The 18272-nt window shown below is 33.0% G+C and overlaps 2 protein-coding genes across 12 annotated transcripts; both read right to left on the bottom strand.

Moving 5' to 3' along the window:
• Positions 1–1148: 1148 nt before the first annotated feature.
• On the bottom strand, positions 1149–8467 carry LOC103490216 (protein LAZ1). Of its 10 annotated transcripts, none has more exons than XR_001762758.2 (10): positions 7792–8467; positions 6506–6691; positions 6358–6414; positions 5692–5800; positions 5283–5467; positions 5108–5196; positions 3893–4154; positions 2780–3040; positions 1716–2343; positions 1149–1478 (listed from the first exon to the last, which is right to left on the bottom strand). XR_001762758.2 is itself a non-coding variant. In XM_008449638.3 (10 exons), exons 2-9 carry the CDS (start codon positions 6620–6622, stop codon positions 2595–2597), a joined length of 1176 nt encoding a protein of 391 aa, XP_008447860.1. In that variant the 5' UTR covers positions 6623–6691; positions 7792–8467; the 3' UTR covers positions 2196–2343; positions 2572–2594. The 10 variants fall into 10 exon arrangements, 7 of the variants coding, with proteins under 7 accessions (XP_050945908.1, XP_008447853.1, XP_008447854.1 ...); XR_001762759.2 differs by having other exon boundaries at positions 1765–2343; XR_007823574.1 differs by lacking the exon at positions 7792–8467 and adding an exon at positions 7426–7656 and having other exon boundaries at positions 1765–2343.
• A 1574-nt stretch (positions 8468–10041) lies between these two features.
• Positions 10042–14783, bottom strand: LOC103490215 (ubiquitin domain-containing protein DSK2a-like). 2 transcript variants are annotated; one of them, XM_008449630.3, is made up of 8 exons: positions 14096–14783; positions 12317–13066; positions 11595–11803; positions 11388–11501; positions 11131–11189; positions 10792–10820; positions 10619–10708; positions 10042–10518 (listed from the first exon to the last, which is right to left on the bottom strand). In XM_008449630.3, exons 1-8 carry the CDS (start codon positions 14337–14339, stop codon positions 10370–10372), a joined length of 1644 nt encoding a protein of 547 aa, XP_008447852.2. In that variant the 5' UTR covers positions 14340–14783; the 3' UTR covers positions 10042–10369. The 2 variants fall into 2 exon arrangements, with proteins under 2 accessions (XP_008447852.2, XP_016900483.2); XM_017044994.2 differs by having other exon boundaries at positions 12302–13066; positions 14096–14644.
• Between the last annotated feature and the right edge of the window lie 3489 nt (positions 14784–18272).

The raw sequence follows: 18272 nt of genomic DNA, 5'->3' as shown, positions 1-18272 counted from the left end.
GACTTACGTCTCATCCTCACTTCATTCAACTTCAATCTTCATGCTACAACTCATCTCTCGAACTCGTCCTCCCCTCCACCCCCTCTCTCGTCTCAGCCTTTCATTTTCAGCATTCACTGTCTCCTTTAGAGCCTTTGACGTTTACCATCTCTTTCTCAATCCGACAACCCAACTCGACCCATATTTTAAGGGTTTGGTTGGATTGGAAATACTATTTGGTAAAGATGTTCACAGTTCGGTTTGGTTCGATTTAAAGCTGAAACCACACTGAACCACAAATTACAATAAAAATCTCACCTGAAAGTTCGGCTCATCTGTGTCAAAATCGAAACCATATTGCTTATGCATAAATATTATAATCGAAATCCTTTATGAACATTATACATAAATAAAAGTCCTACAAAGTTACAAACATAGATTAAATTAACTTGTAGAATAATTATATACAAGACCTAAAAGTTTTAAACATTGTCGACATTCTGCCTAACCGCTACAATATACAAAATTTTAAATCAATATAAGAATTGGAAACATGATTTTCCAACTTTTAGAATGAAAATAATTTGTAAGAATGAAAATAAGGGTTTGCTTGTTGGAGGGTGTCGTCTTCGTCTCTCTATGTCGTTTGAGTTCCATTTCCAATATCGTCTACACTAAGTAAGTTATGCTTATATATTATTTAAAAATAAAGTGGTTCGATTTGATAAGAATCGGCTTAATGTCTTAAACTGAACCGAACCATATAAGGAACGGTTTCAATTTAACACAAACCAAATCGAACTACATGCATTCGGTTTTGTTTCAGTTGCGGTTCGATTTGGCAATCGGTTCAATTTTCAACTATTTTTTGTACATCCTTACTATTTGGATTATTCGGGTTGTCAATCTAACCAAATGTTATATTTTACTATATTTGTAAACGTGCTAGATCATTTAGAACAATAACAGTCTAACTATAAAATGTGATATTTTGCTATATTTATAAATATTCTAGATCATTTACGACTAATGTGATATTTTACTATATTTATAAACATTTTGGTTTATTTAGGAGTGTTTCATTCATATCATTTTTTGTTTCTTTCTATCCATGAGTGACCATCCAGCTTATTTCATGGAACAACCTGTCTAATTTTACAACAATTGAGTAATGAAAAAACTCGATATGAAATTAATTTATAAGTAGATGACCACCCTGGATTGAAATCATGACGACCTCTTGGTTAGGAGGATTATCTTATCTCATCAAACTCATAATGATTATTTCATCCATTTTCCATCTAAGTTATACAATACTACCGCATAAACAAAACTAAACTAAACGTAAGTGATCTATCTATTTTCTGCATAGAATATAATATAAACTCTTCTTGTTTATAATCAAACCCTATGAGATAATCAGTCTCCTCCGGTAGCATTAATTCACATCGATGATTCCAATGAAAATAATGCAGCTTTGTAACTTTAAACTTCCTTCACTGCATGAATCAACGAGCAAACTAATCTTAAATAATATTAAGAACATTTAATCGACAAGATTATAACAAATCTCTGTACTAATATATATATATAAATATTTATATATATATTTATATATTTATGTCCACCCCCCACAAATAAATTATGCAAAATATCCCAATTCTGATATTTCATATCCATCTATTTACATGAATAGAAATAAGGCCATACATAGTTTGTAATCATGATACACTAACCTCATCATAGAGTCCATTTAAATCCTCTTCGCACCAAAAAAGGCTTTACCTTAGCATTTGGTTGCACACATCATCATAGCAGGAGTTTTCTATTGGAATCTTCCCTTGATTGCTACGCCACACAACATTCATTTGAAGAGGCTTCACAAATTCAGGCATATGCAACAACTCAATACACATCTCTCGTCTATTAGGACTCCACTTGATAAGTGAACCACAACCCCACCCCTCTTTTTTTCTCTTGATTTGATTATAAACAGCAGTTACCTATTCTTTACTAGTCTTTGGTGATCCACCGGCGGCCCCCAACTTGGTACTTGCCATAACCGTAATCACTGCTGCTTTCTCCACCACTTTCTGCACTTATATAACCTGATTTACGACGGTTCTTCTTTTCTCTTACAACCCCACTATCACTAAAGCTCCCATTCAAAAGGGGGTCATCGATTCCTCGAATGAGTTTTCGTGTGGGCGATGTGATACAACTGTCATCCTTGGTTCTTCTTTTATCCTTGTCACGTTTCTTAATGTTTTGGGAGAGCTTCTGTAGTTTTTCGTTGAACTTTGTTATTCCTTTTTCCATAGGTTCGACTGCTTGGTGTACTGTGAATTTCAGGTCGCTAACAATCTGTAAGCAAGTTCAAAAAGTCATTTCAGGTCGTAGAAATTACTGGAGTTACTAAAGAAGTATAAGAACACAGAAAAAAGAACCCTAATATGTTTATTTTCAAAAGTAAACAAACTCAATCTTTTCGTGTAAGAACACTCAATTGTCTTCCAAAGGAACTTTGGCCCGCTAAAAATAGTTTATTTTGGTTAATGGAAAAAGAGCAAATGTACGTTCCATAGTGCTTACTTTAAGATAGTTTCCAATGTTTTCTACTTTCCCATGAGAGTATATGTACACACGTACATATATATAGTTTTTGTTTGTATGTATGTAGTATTCAATGCCAAACTATTGTGCCAAGTTACCTTAAGAAGCAAAAAACACCAGAGGACATTAATTCCAATCAATTAGATAAGTCAAGAATGTAATATTTACAGTGAAGAGGATAACTTACATAGCCCCCACCACCAACAAAAACATCTCGAACACTCTCTTTGATTGTCATTCCCATTTTGGGGTCTTGGTCTTCAAGGTCAGGTTGGGGTAGGCGTAACTTTGTAGGACGCTCGCTATCCCGGACCTCATCTGGATCTAAAGGACAGTCAACGGATGCATAATCGCCAAGAACAGAAACACTTCCAGGATAACGGTCCCCCATAAGTTCATAGGGTTTTGCAGTAAATACATACAAGTGAATCACTGAAGCAATGGCCATCTGTGCTGGATGAATTTATAGATGTGTTAAAATTCAGTTTTCTGAAATAAACACCAATAATCAGATGGAACTTTTGGAATGGGTAAAAGAAGAAGATGAATCAATAGAAGAATACATCTTTTAGTTTCTTACTGACAAAAACCAGTTTTAACTACAATTAATCACTCCAAGCTGCGTTCTTGAAAGCACGGAAATGAGACAGTTGCCATGTAAGGAAAAGGGATATTTCATAAAACAAGAATGAGAAACATAAGAGACAATATAGTGTTCTATTAAATGCGATAAATAAAGAACGTTCACAACTATTTGATTCTTCAGATGAAGTCGTTAGCACAGCAGACAAAATGTAAAAGGAAATGGAAAAAAAAAAACTTATTTCATTCAAATTCTAACACAAAAGGTTGCTTTAACAAATACATAGAAATCAGGAAATAATTAACTGCATGCATGATGCCAATCGCCAATATAGCATCACCATCTTCACAATTCTTCTGACTCAACGCACAAGCTCAATCAGATAACCCTGAAAAGGTCTCTATATACCATCATATGTATAAAAGTAAATGAACCTCAACTATCCTATTGGTTCCTGCATCAAATTTCAACACTCAAGTACAGAATTTAGGCATAACAGAAGTAGAATAAACTTTTCTACTTGTCATCTACTCTTATCCATCTAAGAGAAAGGGAACTACATTAAAGGGTAAAATGACTTTTGAAAAAGAGTTGGACATTATTGGCTAAGTCTGTCACAAGTTGCATGATCAATGGCATCACCAATCATAGATTAGATTTGAAACAATTTAAAAAATAATAAATAAAGAAGAGGATGCAGGAGGAAGAAATGGCTACCTCTATACAAATGATGAAATCTTGGACACTTGACTTAAACTGTAACCCTTGGGCTACAGGACTCCTGAACAAATCGAAGGCAGATAGGAGAGCAATTCCAACACCTTGCCACCAAGTCAAAAATACTATAGATTTAAACATCAAAAATTTGGCCAAGGGCTTTATATGTACCAATTCATCCTTTGTAACTGTATAGAACTGAATCAGGCAGTACAGTGCCCATGTTTGACTGAAATTTAAAACCACTGCCATATAAGGATACCTACAAAAGAAGTGTTAAAACCATCAACCAAAAATTTCAGCTGTAAAACCTCCAACATTTCCAGTTATTTTTTAAAGCAATAATAGTCAGACAGATGCAGTTACAGTTATCTAATTAAGCACTCTGTTAGAACACTTGCTAACAAGAACAAGATCTTAATTTATTATAATGAACTATAAGAAAATACAAGATAAACCCAAGTATAAAGCACTTGGAACCTCCCTAAGCCCTAAATCACTCAACAAAATAATCTCCCTCTCTCACTTACCCTCCCTCCATTTATAACAAGATGTAACCACCCTAGTAACCACATTACACAATAACTACTAGTAGCCACACTTACACAATAACTACTAGTAACTTCCCAAGTACCCAACTACCCTTACAGCCCTAACCCTATACTAATAATATTACCCTTATACAAGATAAACCCATGTATACTAATCTAGGTATCTAACACACTCCCCAACTAGAAGTATTTGATAAGTAAAATAATGAGAGGGAGCAAATGGAGCAAACTGAACCAAATTTTCAGACAACCACATGGACCTTATTCATTAGTTGAGATTTAATTCAGCTAAATCAAAAACAAAACCCGTCTAGAAACAAACAAAATAGAAACTAACAGGAAAGAGAGAGAGAGAGAGAAGTAAAGAACCTTCAACATGAAATATGACAAAGAAAGATATGCCAACATGACAAATCAATAGCAATAAATTCCACAGACCCACACATAAGATTGACAGATGGATCAAATCAAGGACGTGAAAAGGTAAGAACATACACAATTCAAAGTGCGTAAAAATGTACATGAGGAATCATCCAATACCATGTAAAATTCAAAATCAAAGAAAATCCATCACATGACATAAAACAAATCAACATTTGACATAAAGTTAGTCCACTATGACAGAGAGTAAGCAATGACAGAGTACTTGAAACTTTTGGTTTACCCGCATTTGAAATTAAAGTCTCCTTCACAATAAACACCAAAGTTCTCAAGAACTACAGCTAAAATAGAAGTGAGGGACTTTATCATCATCTGCCATAAAGAAAATCGTTAGTCTTCTTTAATCATATTAAAAAGGCATTAGATAACGAACCATTCATGGTCAGTGGCAAGCATACATATTGGACGATTCCAATTTTGATAACATGGTAAACCCATCCACCAATTTTCCACGGCTTTAAGAAAAGGTTCATAGGGAAAACATGTTTGATGGTTCCCTTTTCTGAGCTATGTTCTAATAAAGGCGTCTTAGTATTTGAACGTCCTTCTCTCTCTAAAAATGCAATAGTTCCTTCTTCTCCGCCTAGTATAATCACAAGAAAGTTAATCAATAATAAAGGGGTCAGTAGATGACTCGGTCTATGTGAAACTGCAAGAAAATTTTAGAACTTTGCAGGCAAACAGATAAAATGATTGGCAAATAGCAAATTCAGTCTGAAAACTAATTTCAGACTCCTGCAAAATTAAAACTCATATCCTCTATCATAATCCAACAACACTTTCAGAAATCTTTTCTAAAGAACGTACCCAAGCAAGCAACCAGGTATCGTCCAAAGCAGTACATTGCGAAGGATTCATAGCAATCGCGTAGTATCTCAAGATAAACACTTATTGATGGGTACACCAATGATACAAACTGTTCACAGTAAACAAAGTAAGAGAAAAGGAGAAGGTGCAAATTTGCACAAAAGATATCTGTTGCATACAAAACAGAGAGAACAGACAAATTCGATACAGAGGGAAAATTATATTCTATTATCATAAATTCTGATAAGTCAAACAAAATATCTCTTGCCAAAGTTTAAAAATATTACCCATTACCAGCAGAAAATATCATGTTGATTATAAGTCTAAAAATCAATTAAATCTTGAATTGACAAGGTTGCATTTTTTCATAGTCATAGACTGCAAATATATGTAATGCATCCTTAAGAACACATTTTTCAACTGCTCTAGTCAATATTCTCCTTCCACGATGAACTCTGAATTAAAATACGGTTACTATGATATACACCATGCAGGGAAGAACAAATAGTTAAGTTGGATATGGGAACTTTTGGCTATTTCAACCATAAAACTTTGAGGGTGGGTCAGATTGCTAGCACTCAATAAGGTGATAGAAAGAATGTAAACAAGAAATTTATCTCAAGTATTTGCTTAGTCATAACAGGAAGCATTCAGTTAAGAACTTACTGATTCTACACCATAAGTTGGGACCATCAGGATAACACCAATCAAAAACTTTTGCTCCTGAGAGATGATAACCGGGAATAATTATACTATTTGAAAGGAAATCAGAAAAATTACAGGACAAGGAAGCATGTGCATGGACGAATAGAACCTCCGGATTCTTATATGCAGAGAGGTGCTCGAACAACAGATACAGTGAAAGGACAAGAGTCAGAATAACAAATGCAGCAGCAGCTAATGTCGCCCATGTTGGAGGTGTGTAGGTCATTGATATGTTGAAACAAGTCAATATCTTCACTTGACAGCCTCAGTCCACAGTCTCAATTACCTTATTCAACTGGAAGAAAGAAGTAAAACATTAAACCTGTTGAAATCCTCACACAATGTTATTAATACGCACAACCAAACATCTTCATTTAATCATTGATTAAGAAGAAGGTACCACATCTATCTTTTCCTCTTTAAAAAAACACAGAAACATGTAAGAAATTTTTAATGCTTTAGAAGAATGAACCGAATTTTACATCACAAGGTCTATCCAGTTTTGGGCTTAAATTGTTGCAATTCTAAACAAAACTCGAAGCATTTTAAGAACCAACTTCATAGCTAAATCGCAACTCCACAAATACAGGATGTCTTTCATGATAAAAAAAAAAATCTAACAGGGATAACCTCTGGGATCTTGCTAAACATTTTCCTTCCACTTGATCAACTTTTTCTAATTTGTCTAGAAATTATAGCATAGCTCAATTATTCACTAGCTGAGAAGTTTTTCGTAATCCTTTGGTGAGTGAGAATATCTCACCTCCTCCTCCTTTTTTACCACCCCTTTGACAATGAAGTTTTTGTTTCTTAGAAAAGAAATCGAATTTGGTACGACACATAGATTCATCAAGGGTAAATTTCAAAAATACTACTTATTTTGAGAAAAGGCTTCATTTGCCTTAGCTACTCCGATGAAACAGGGAAGGATTGAAGCTAATGAATAAGTTAAATTCGGTGGTAATGACCTGGTACAAATTTGTGCTCATTGCACCTTATAGCCAAAAGGGTACCGATGCCACAACTAACCTCGACGAAGAAGGAAACTGTGTAAACTCCGCAAACCCAAATGGAAGAAAGGCAAGAAGAGTATATGGAAACCAAAGTTTCAAAAGTACTAATGAGATACTGATAAATTTTGAAGTGAAGCGGGAATCACGAATCAAACTTTGAATATAATCATAAAATCATTCAAACATTAACGGAAATGGAGATGATAGCAGCTACTCCCCACCAAAAAAAGAAAAAAAAAAGATGTAGAAAATAAAGAAAAAATCAAAGAAATCGCCATTAGAATCAAGAAGCAAACAGAACCACAGAATAGTCAATAAACGACGCCGTAGAGCTTCATCAAAACTGATTGGTCACAGAGACGAAAGAGAGGAATTCCCTTACCCGAATCAGGAATAAACCCTAGAGAACTGTGCAGCAGAAGCACGGGGAAGGCACGTGACTTCGGAGTCCCGTGCGTCCCGTCAGCGTCCCACTACAACGGAGGGGAAGAAAATTTTGTAAATTGCTATCCTCCAAATTCCAATACGCCTCTATCCTTGTCGTCTCTTTATATCAATCCCTTTCACCATCAAAGCTCGAGCTAGCGATCTTCGTCACTCTCGGTCAGAATGACGCACATCATCCACCGTTGCGGCCGGTCGCCGGCGTTCCTTGAACGGTAGGTCGATTCTTCAAATCGGCGTAGCTTTTCACGGCGAAATCTTTGTGGTCGACGTTAGGATCGGAAAGAATTTTCTTGGATTCATCATTTGAAGGTTCGGAACAGCGTAGAGAGAGGAGGAGATGGAAGATATGAATTATGATCTCGCCGGCAAGCGGCGGTGCAACGACTTGCGACGGCGGCACGAGGAAATTGCTCTCCCTCCGTCAATTTCTTTCTTCAATTTTGCACAAAAGTGAAATCTTTGAGTTCACAAAGAAAAAAAAACATAGTTTGTTTGAGGATCTGTTTTTTCAATTATTTTTACGCTTTTTTTTTCTATTATTTCCATTGATTTCTTTTTCTTTCTTAGAATATTCCAATTCCAATTCAAAATATATCCAAAATATATTGAATTCGAATAGTGGTAACACTAACAACTTTCAAATCATTCAAGTTTTGATTTTTCTACATTACATATTGTCTAAAACATCACAAAGTCGAGTTGATGTATATCTATAGACATTTTTAGAAACAAAATAAAATAGTTGTTTAATTCTTTAGCTTTGTGAAATTGTCAATGGAAATATCAATTATCATGTGTATTAGAACTAAAATGAAATGTAAGATGTGAAATCCAATTTAAATTTGAAGAGACCCAAACTTATGGATTTATGTATGATGAATTAAAAATATTGATTAAGATGTCAATGAAAGTTATGGAAATTGATTGAAATGTCAACACCTTAGACTACAATTTAAGACAGCTTGTTTGATGAGAGGAAAGATCTGAGCCCTATTTAATTGAGAAAGTAAAGGTATATATACACATATCTGTTCTTAGTGGTTTTTCATTACCATCTTATCTTAATTGGAAATCAATGATCAACACACAAATTTCTTCACATTACGTTTGTTTTTAATTGACAAAAGTATATATTGGTGTACACAATTTTTTTATTTTTTATTCATATTTAATTCACATGTTTCATTTCTTTTAGAAGTAACCATTTTTTATTTTTAATTCTATTTAATATTTAATAGACTAATTTTGGTTTTAAACGATTTTAAAGCCTATTCTTTTAACTTTGTAATAATCAAGTCTTTAAATTTTTTAACGATATCAAACTTTCAATTAAAAACATAAGAACTAAACTAATACAAATTAGTATTTTGAAATCAACGAACTTATATAAATTTGATTTTTATTTTAAAAAATTGTTAAAAAGTAAAAAATAAATTGACAAATTATTTACACTCGTAAATTAAAAATACTTTTATTAAATACGCGAGTAATCTTTTCTAAAAAAAATGTTATGTCAACAAACAATGAGACTAATAAACTTTTAACTTAACATATAACAATTAAAATAAATTACAAAATTGAGGGAATCACAATCACCATACGTAAATGTCCAATAAAGAGAGTTAGTAGCTAATTAGTATATTTGTGTTAATGTTTTATTTGTTACCTAATAAATCCTTATTATAGTGGAATTTGTTTAAAAAAGAATTATTTGATCTCTCACATATGGAATCAAATTTTATGCCTAAAATTTTAATTAAAAAAAAAAAGGAGTAAAAGAAAATATGGTTCCAAAATAACAATTTAAATTTAAAACCTGATTTAAACACAAATATTACATCTTTCTTCCAATGAAAATTAGCAAAATCAGCTTACAGAAGTAGTGAAATAACTTGAAAAAGTTCACAAATGATCTTTGAATCTTTATAAATCAACTGGTAGAAGAATCATGAACTTCCCTTTTTTAACAAACACAAATAGGAATTTGAAGATTACACAAATTAAACTCAGGAATAAAAACAGAAATGGGAGATTCTGTCCATTAATTACACAAGAAGATGAGAGCAATAATACCAAAATCCAACACTCTCAAACTCACCAATTTCATCAAAGAATTAGAGAGACAAAAGACAACACAAATCAGCATAAACATGTTTTCCAAAAAAGAAGGAAAAAAAGATAAGAATTTGAAGAAAAAAGATAAGAATTTAACGACTGCTGCTGATCAAACATTTAAAATGTATTTACAAGTCTTTCCGGAGGGATGGATGATGAAATTGGGGAAGGGAGCAGCAAATTTGATATAGTAATATCCATAACATATCCACAAATCTATATATATCTCTATCTCATGGGGAAGAACTTTCAATTATTCAGATTCCAAACATAACCTGTAATGTCTCTGCCATGTGCAGCTGTTTGTGTCTGTAGATCTATAGTTTCACTAGTACATGTCTGCATCACAAATCCCAATTAAATTTTTTAAAAGAAGAAAAGTAGGTAATTTATCAATTTTACTGCCCAAGATTTCCCAGCAGTCGCTCCACAGCAGCATGGACGTTCCCGGAAGTAGCACGTAGAGCTCTGATGTTCTCTTGAGTGTCGAAGAAACCCATCTCTTGGAGCTGTGAAAGTTGAGTTGCGTACAGTTCTTCTGGGGGTACTGCATAGGAAAGTTCATTTGATCTTTTAAGTATGAGGGAGAAATAGGAGGGCGGGCTGCATTAATGAAAAGAGAATAATGTAGCAAGCAGATATCGAACCATTGGGATTGTGTGGAGGAGCCAAACCGCCAGCACCGAGTCCACCAAACAGGTTCATTAACATCTCCAATCCAGCAGTGTTAGGGACACCTATAACTTATGTGACTTAGAAACATTGGTTATGTAAAAAGAAAATTAGAAACGTCACATGAAGAAATTATCAATCAATATACCTGCTGCAGCACCTGTTTGAGCAGCATCTCTGTAGAACATAAAAGTGAAAAATCAGTGTGAATAATGAACGAAATCTGCTATAATTCAAGAGGATTAATTGTACAAAAATAATACCTTGTCAAACTCCATTAAACTAGTAAACTAACAAACAGTTACTGGGCAACAGAATTCATTCTGGATGATGTTTGATTATACAAGGAAGAAAAACAGTTTTGACATATGATGATGAGTCTCTAACATACTATATAAACGTGATCCTGACCAGGTTTCAAACTGCCTAGTATTCGGGCTATAAAGGTGCACAATAATTTCCATTTAAGAGAGGAATTTAGACTCACTGAGATGATGGCTGTCGATTTAAGGTAGAGAGGAGGGTCTGCTGAATTGATAGCATTTGCTGCAAGCAGAAAATACAGAAATGGACCAAGAAAGTTATAGATGTATTTAATATAGAACAAAAATTTGGTAATGATATAATTAAGCTATTAGAACCATCATCACATTACAACGAACAGCAATTGATTCGAAACATTCTCTCAACGTCTTTTTCTTTCTCTTCTGGGTGCATTGGGATGGGGGATGTATGAGAAGTTACCTGCATCATCTCAGGATTAGTTAACTGGCGAACAAACTCTGGATTTTGCATCATCTCTCTTAATTGAGGATTCATATCAACCATACTTCGTAGCTGTGGGTTGAGATTGAGGATCTACAGTTCAAATCAAAGAATGTGGGAATCACAAACCTTTCAAATGGCATTACAACTAATTTAGCAGGAATTGTTATCATATAAGTACAGCACTTGATTCATATACTGAGGATTGGAGAGCAGACTCTGCATCATCTGTGAAATAGCTGGGTTTTGCAGAAACTGATTCAACTGAGCTGGGTCTGGCACAGCACCAGCAAAACGATCTACATTTGTACGACCAGCCCCTCCTAAACCCCCAATACCAGGAGCCCTTGTATCACCAGCTGGAGTTGGCTGTGTGGTTGTGGTCTGAGTTCCTCCTAAAGTTTACCATTGAAATATGCCACCATTCAGTAATGATGAGATGAACCATGTAAATGGGATGAAGGAAATGAGGAAGTTGGATTCCCAAATGAATGGAATGAGAATCATATTTACAATGGAATAAGCCAAAAGAGCTTGGGCACTCAAGAAAGAAAGAGTTGTGCGTTTAATTTGGGCATAGAAATATAATATCATAGGTAAAAAACTGTATTAAAAAGAATATAACAGAAACTCAGTAAGTAGATAACCAAGAAATCAGAGTACGGACAAGCAGACTACCTTCCAGTAACAACTACACAAAATTATAAATCTTATATAAAATATATCAAGGCGTAGACAAAATCAAATCATTTCCCATTATAATTTTATGTGAATGCAAAAAGAAAAAAATGTTACGTGGGCGTGCTCTAGCAAAATAATGGGAGGAATAGACTAGGATTGCAAACAAAATTGTATTTAACTAGTCTTAAAAGGTATAAGTGGCAATGTTTTACCACTAGCATTATTACCCCAGGGATTAGGAAGTGGATTTGTATTAGGAGCAGCATTTCCTGTTGTTTCTGATCCTGTAGTTGAAGAATTATTGGACTCATTCCTCGCTTGTGCACCTCCTTGGTTTGCCAAGAGAGCAGCAAATGGATTTGAACTCAAATCATTTCCAGCATTTCCAGCCATTGTTGTTGCATTTAGAAATGGCTCCTGGACATTTTCATACATCCGCCTCAGCATGTTAAATCCCTCGGGAGAAGATTCAATGTTACTCATTGCTCTGTCAGTGTTTCTCATCATCTCTCTCATGAGTTCAGGATTCCTTGCAGCCTCTAATGTCTGTCGAAGGATACCAGGGTCATTTAGTATATGAGCAAGCTCTGGGTTCCTGTCAATAATATCCCGCATCTGAGGATTGCTCATAATTAAGGTTCGCATCAAGTCAGGGTTATTCATCAAATTCTGTATTGCAGGCATGTTCATTATTTCCCTCATCATGTTTGGATTCTGAGTCAACTGTTGTTGCACTTGCTCAAACTCAGGAAGTCCAGCTCCACCTCCACCAAGAGGATTGAAACCCAGTCCAGGAAATAATGACGCACCAAGGCCACCATTTCCAAAAGCACCACTCTCATTAGAACCAACGCCTCTTGTGACTCCAGGAGCAGTGTCAGAACTTCTAGTATTAACGTTAGAAGCAGGTGCAGAAGGTGTTGATGAAGCTTGGGCAAAACCACGAACCATGTGAATAGTGTGATCTGCCTGTAAACCTTGAGAGGAGGTAAAAAAGATAAGTCAATTTTTTCTTTTTTCAAAACTACTTTTGTTGAGAAAAAATGAAAGATTAGAGCATACAAAAAGGGAGCTCAACTAAAATTAGGGGCTCCAACAATACAAAACAAAAAGTCAAATTCAGGTCACAGAAATGCGCAAGGAAGAAAACATGTCCTCAATGCCAAATACAGCACAAAATGTGAGAGTGCTAACCAAACAACGTTCAAGGGATCTGCAAAACTGCAAAAGGCTATAGACAAAAGGTAAATAATGAGCACAACTTATCAACGCAATGTGTCTCACAATAATCACAAAATAATAAAGAATTGACTACATTATATAACTCAGCCAACATTCGCTATGAACATTAAAACTCCGGCATCAGGAATGAAACAGAAAATGAAAGCTTGAACTGTATGTATATCTTGATAAGCTAATCATACAGATTTTTAGCTTAATATAAACAAATATAACTTGAGTGTGCAGGCACCTCAAATTATGTCATATATATTTAATTCAAAAAGAATAAAATAATAGGCACAAGACTTAGGAAAGTCAAGAACAGTGAGGATAATGAAGTACATAACCGGCTGCAGCTGTTTCACTACACTCAGTACATTCCTTTAAACTGTACTCAGACCCAACAGAATAGGAACATAAAGAATTTCCCATTAAATTCCCAGTAAAAGGATCTATACTTGGCTTACGCCAAACCTTGTACCAAAAAAAAGGAACATTTGAGGCAAAGGGGAAAAGAAAAGAATCAAAGACAGAGCCGACATGAGGGAGAAGCCGATTACAATCCAATCAATCAGGAGAATCCCTTAGGAACAAATAAAAACCAAAACTTGAAAAAACAACCCCAAAAATTTCACATTCACATATCCTTCCAATTAGAGGGAAAAACTCAATTATGAAAAAAAAAATAGCACGAGAATTACCCACCAAAATTGAGTCCACATACTTCTAGATTAAGCAATTTCATATCAAATAAAACTCAAAAAGACAAAAAATGAAGAACATACCATAACTAACTAAGGTCTGATCGTCCTTTAAGATGCGACCCTTGTAGATCAAGCGCTGCTGATCAGCTGGAATATCACAATTCTGAGCAAGAATTGATTTGAATGTTGCAACTGTAGAGTCCAGACTCGTCGTCACGGAAAATTTCGACCCATTAGAACATCGAATGTTAACTGTAACACTAACTCCTCCTTCTTCAGCATCGGCATCAACTCGGTGCTCGCTGGAATCACCGTCGGCACCCATATCCGTTTAACGCAGATCGATCAGCAAAAGATAGCTCGAAAAAAGGGGGGGGGGGGGGTGGGGGGAAAGAAAAAAAAACCTAACACTGACTCTATCCCAGAAGAAACATCGAAAACCCCGAAACGATAACGAAACCCGGAGATTAAAAGGCGAGAAGAAAAATGTATGTACTGCAATAGAATGAGAAATACTGTAACACGAAATGAAATTGAAGTATTGACGGTACAAAAAAATTAACAGAAAAAAAATAAAAAGGGGGAAGAATTGAATGAATTTGAGAAGGTAGTGTGATGATGAAATTGCGTCAAAGGAAATGATTTTAAGAGAATTTAGAGAGATGGGTGAAGTAAAAATGGAGGTGAATCGCATATTCCATCTATACGATAAATTTTCGGGCCTGGATTTTGTTCCTTCCGGTCCGACAAGATAGGGTTTCGATCTGTAGGCCTTTAGTTTGAACTTCGCAACATATTCATTTGGGCCTTCAAGCTCTTATTTTATTTGTATTTTTGTATCAATCCATTTTCTAAAAAAATTAGAACTTTTGTTTTTTTTTTTAATCTTTAATGATATTTTCTATCTAAAGCTCTACTAATTCACTCAATATTTGAATAATAAATCTACTTAAATTGATATAAAAAAGTTAAAAATATTAAAATATATATTTAATGAACTAATTCAATTAAAAGTTTTTATTTGTTTACGTTGGTTTTGTTTGTATATGAGTGTTGTGATGTACTTATATTATATGTATTAGTTTGTTGATATATTTACGTAATTTTTATTTTTTTTTCAAATTTTATTGAGTATATGAATGATATAACTCAGTGTATCATTATCGAATATATTAACAATATATTATTAAAGTATATTAGCATATTAGTAAAGTGAATCATTATCAAGTATATCAATGAAGTTTACAAGTGTATATCAAAGGTGTATCTAATGTATAAGTAGGACTTCAAGTATATCAAGTGTTCTTGATCAATTAAGTGTATCAATGAAGAATACTAAGTGTATTTGAAGTACTTTAGTTGTATCAAACATATTACGTGCATCAAGTATATCAAATTTGTCGAGTGTACCAATGAAGCATAATAGTTTATTAGCAGTTCATCAAGTGTATCAAACTCATAAATGAAACCTTTAAGGGGCTATTTGGCCCTTAGATTACGAAAAAGTGGAGTAGGTTATTTTTAGCCCACTCTATGTTTGTCCCAAGAGTTATTATAACCCGAGGATTAGGATTAGGACTATTATACTCATTCCCTATTTCTCTTCTGTCACTATTCCCCACTCCTCCATTTTCTTTTCTCACACTATTTCTCACTCCCTCATTTCTCCTTTTATCACTATCCCTCACTCCTCCAAGGGTTATTATATATTTCACAAATTTTAATTACATCACAAAAAGATTCATCAAATGAATTTTGTTAGAAAAAATAAATTAAAAAAAAAATCTACTTTGCAACAATAACTTAGGAATATGGCTTGTTAGGAAAAATAAATTACGAAAAATATATTTGCAAAAATAACGTAGAAAAAATTACTTAGGAAAAATTAACTTGAAAAAATATCTTAGAAAAAATTTCCTTTGCAAAAATTTAAAAGAATCGTGTTAAACGGTTAATGCATAAACATAATACAAAAAATCAATTGTGTTAAACTTAATAAAAATAGTAATTCATAGTTTTATCAATTTATTTCAAGTTTTCAAAGAGAACAAAACAAATAAGACAATCAACAACTTTTGACAATGTTTGCTATAGAAATAAATAAACATAATAAAAATAAATATTGGTAATTAGGTGGGGTAAAATGAAATTATACATATATTTTCATTGAATCATTTTTTTTTTTTGATTTTTTATTTCTAAATAAATCAAAGGAATAATTTTTAGAAAAAATGCGACTCTACTATTTTTCATTAAAAATCTATTCTATGAAAAGATTTAGCATAAAACAAAATTTGAATAACCAAATTTATATAATAAATCTAAAGAAGAAAAGATATGCATCATAATGCATTATTTTAAGACAATTTGTGTTATCAAAAGAATGATAGCATGATAAAAGAGAAAAATAATAAAAAAATTCTATTATGAAAAGAATAAATTTGTATCATACTTAGGAAAAATAAATAATCAATGATAGTATGGCAAATGCATTTAGAAAAAAATGATGGTATGTAGTGGTTAAAATCATGCAAAAACTTATATAATATTTTTAATTTTTTTACAAAATTAACAAACTTATAACTTGCTTTAAAAATCATTTTTGAAAAAAAAAAACACAAATTAACGAAAAACACTGGTAATTAAATAATGAAAAAAAAAGAATTAGTAATTAATACTCTTCTAATTACTATCATCGCTTGAAATTATTTTGTCATTTGTTCTAAACTGCTAACGTGTTGTGAAATGTATGCACTAGGAACACTCGTAATTTATGTCATTCTTGTGATGTTACTAAATATGTAATTTCGATTGTCTACGATTAATTATGTTGAACACTACATAATTAACGAATGAGAAAATTACATTATGGAGATTATAGTTAAATTTATTTAACGAACTACATAATTAACGAGATTAAATAAAATAATTTTGAAATAAAATGTGTATTGCAAAAAAAAAGTGAAAAAAACATTTTTGATATTCCCAGATTATAATAATCTATACCCCAAACACAGATTATAATAACCACACTATAATAATCTGCATCCCAAACACAGATTATAATAACTCAGACTATAATAATCTACACCCAAACACAGACTATAATAATCTGCACCCCAAACACAGACTATAATAACTCATAGACTATAATAACCTACAGATTATAATAACTCACTCTACGCCCCAAACGCCCCCTAAGTATATGAAGACCTAAAAGGTATTAAGTGTATTAAAAAGAATTAAGTGTAACAAGAAATATTAGGTGTATCAAAAAGTAATATTAAGTGTACCAAAGAGTATCATATGGTACATCAAGTGTATCAAGATCCAAAGACTATTAATAAGTGTCAAATGTATGTCAAGTGTATCAAGAAGTATCAGATCTATCAAGGGATATTAGGTATATAATGTGTGTATCAAATATATCAATAATGAAGGCATTTGTGACATTTTACATTTTGTATATGTGAATTAAGGTTTGTTCTTCTCATTTTGCAAACAATAAATTCATTATTATGAATATTCAATATTAAAGTCAAATATTATTAGATGTCCATAACCTCTTTAGGTTACAAATTCATCCAATAACCTCCCCATCAATATTCATAACTTTCTTGTCCCCTATTTATGTTTGGTTTTGTAACCATTATTCTCACAACCCTATAAATAGAGGTTGTAGAGATCATTTGTATATACACCACAATTGAGTTCAATTGTCTTCTCTTCTTCCTCTCTTCTCTATTCTTCTTTTGTGATCTTATCTAGTTTTTGGTTCTTTATTTCATAACACGTTATCAGCACGAGTCTCTTTAAATTGAAGGTTTTGTAGCAATTGATTTTGATTCTTGTTAAAGATCGGCTATAATTATTTTCATAGTTTTTGAGGTATTTAGAATTTCGTCCAAATATGGTGAGTATTTTGATTTTGATGATTTTGTCATATATGTATGTATTTGGTGTATTCATCATTGATCTTCTCATCACCATCATTCATATTTCTTGATAACTAAGTATGCAATATATGTTAATTGTGAAATTGTTTGCTAAAATACATTTGTTATTAGTTTTATAATTTGATTTGATCGAATCGAAAAACTTTATTCATATTTTCATATGTTCGACAAAAATTGCATGTACTTTATCATCATATTTTGGTAGAATGATTAAATAGAAAAAAAATTTGTAATTGCATAGATTTAATGAAAAATTATCCTCAATTTGGTTTCAAGTTATGTATGACATTTCATGGTAAAAT

The sequence above is a fragment of the Cucumis melo genome, chromosome 1 (genome assembly GCF_025177605.1).
Source record: "Cucumis melo cultivar AY chromosome 1, USDA_Cmelo_AY_1.0, whole genome shotgun sequence".
Lineage (NCBI taxonomy): Eukaryota > Viridiplantae > Streptophyta > Magnoliopsida > Cucurbitales > Cucurbitaceae > Cucumis > Cucumis melo.
Note: the sequence above shows the minus strand (reverse complement) of the source record. Positions and strands in the feature narration are given on the sequence as shown.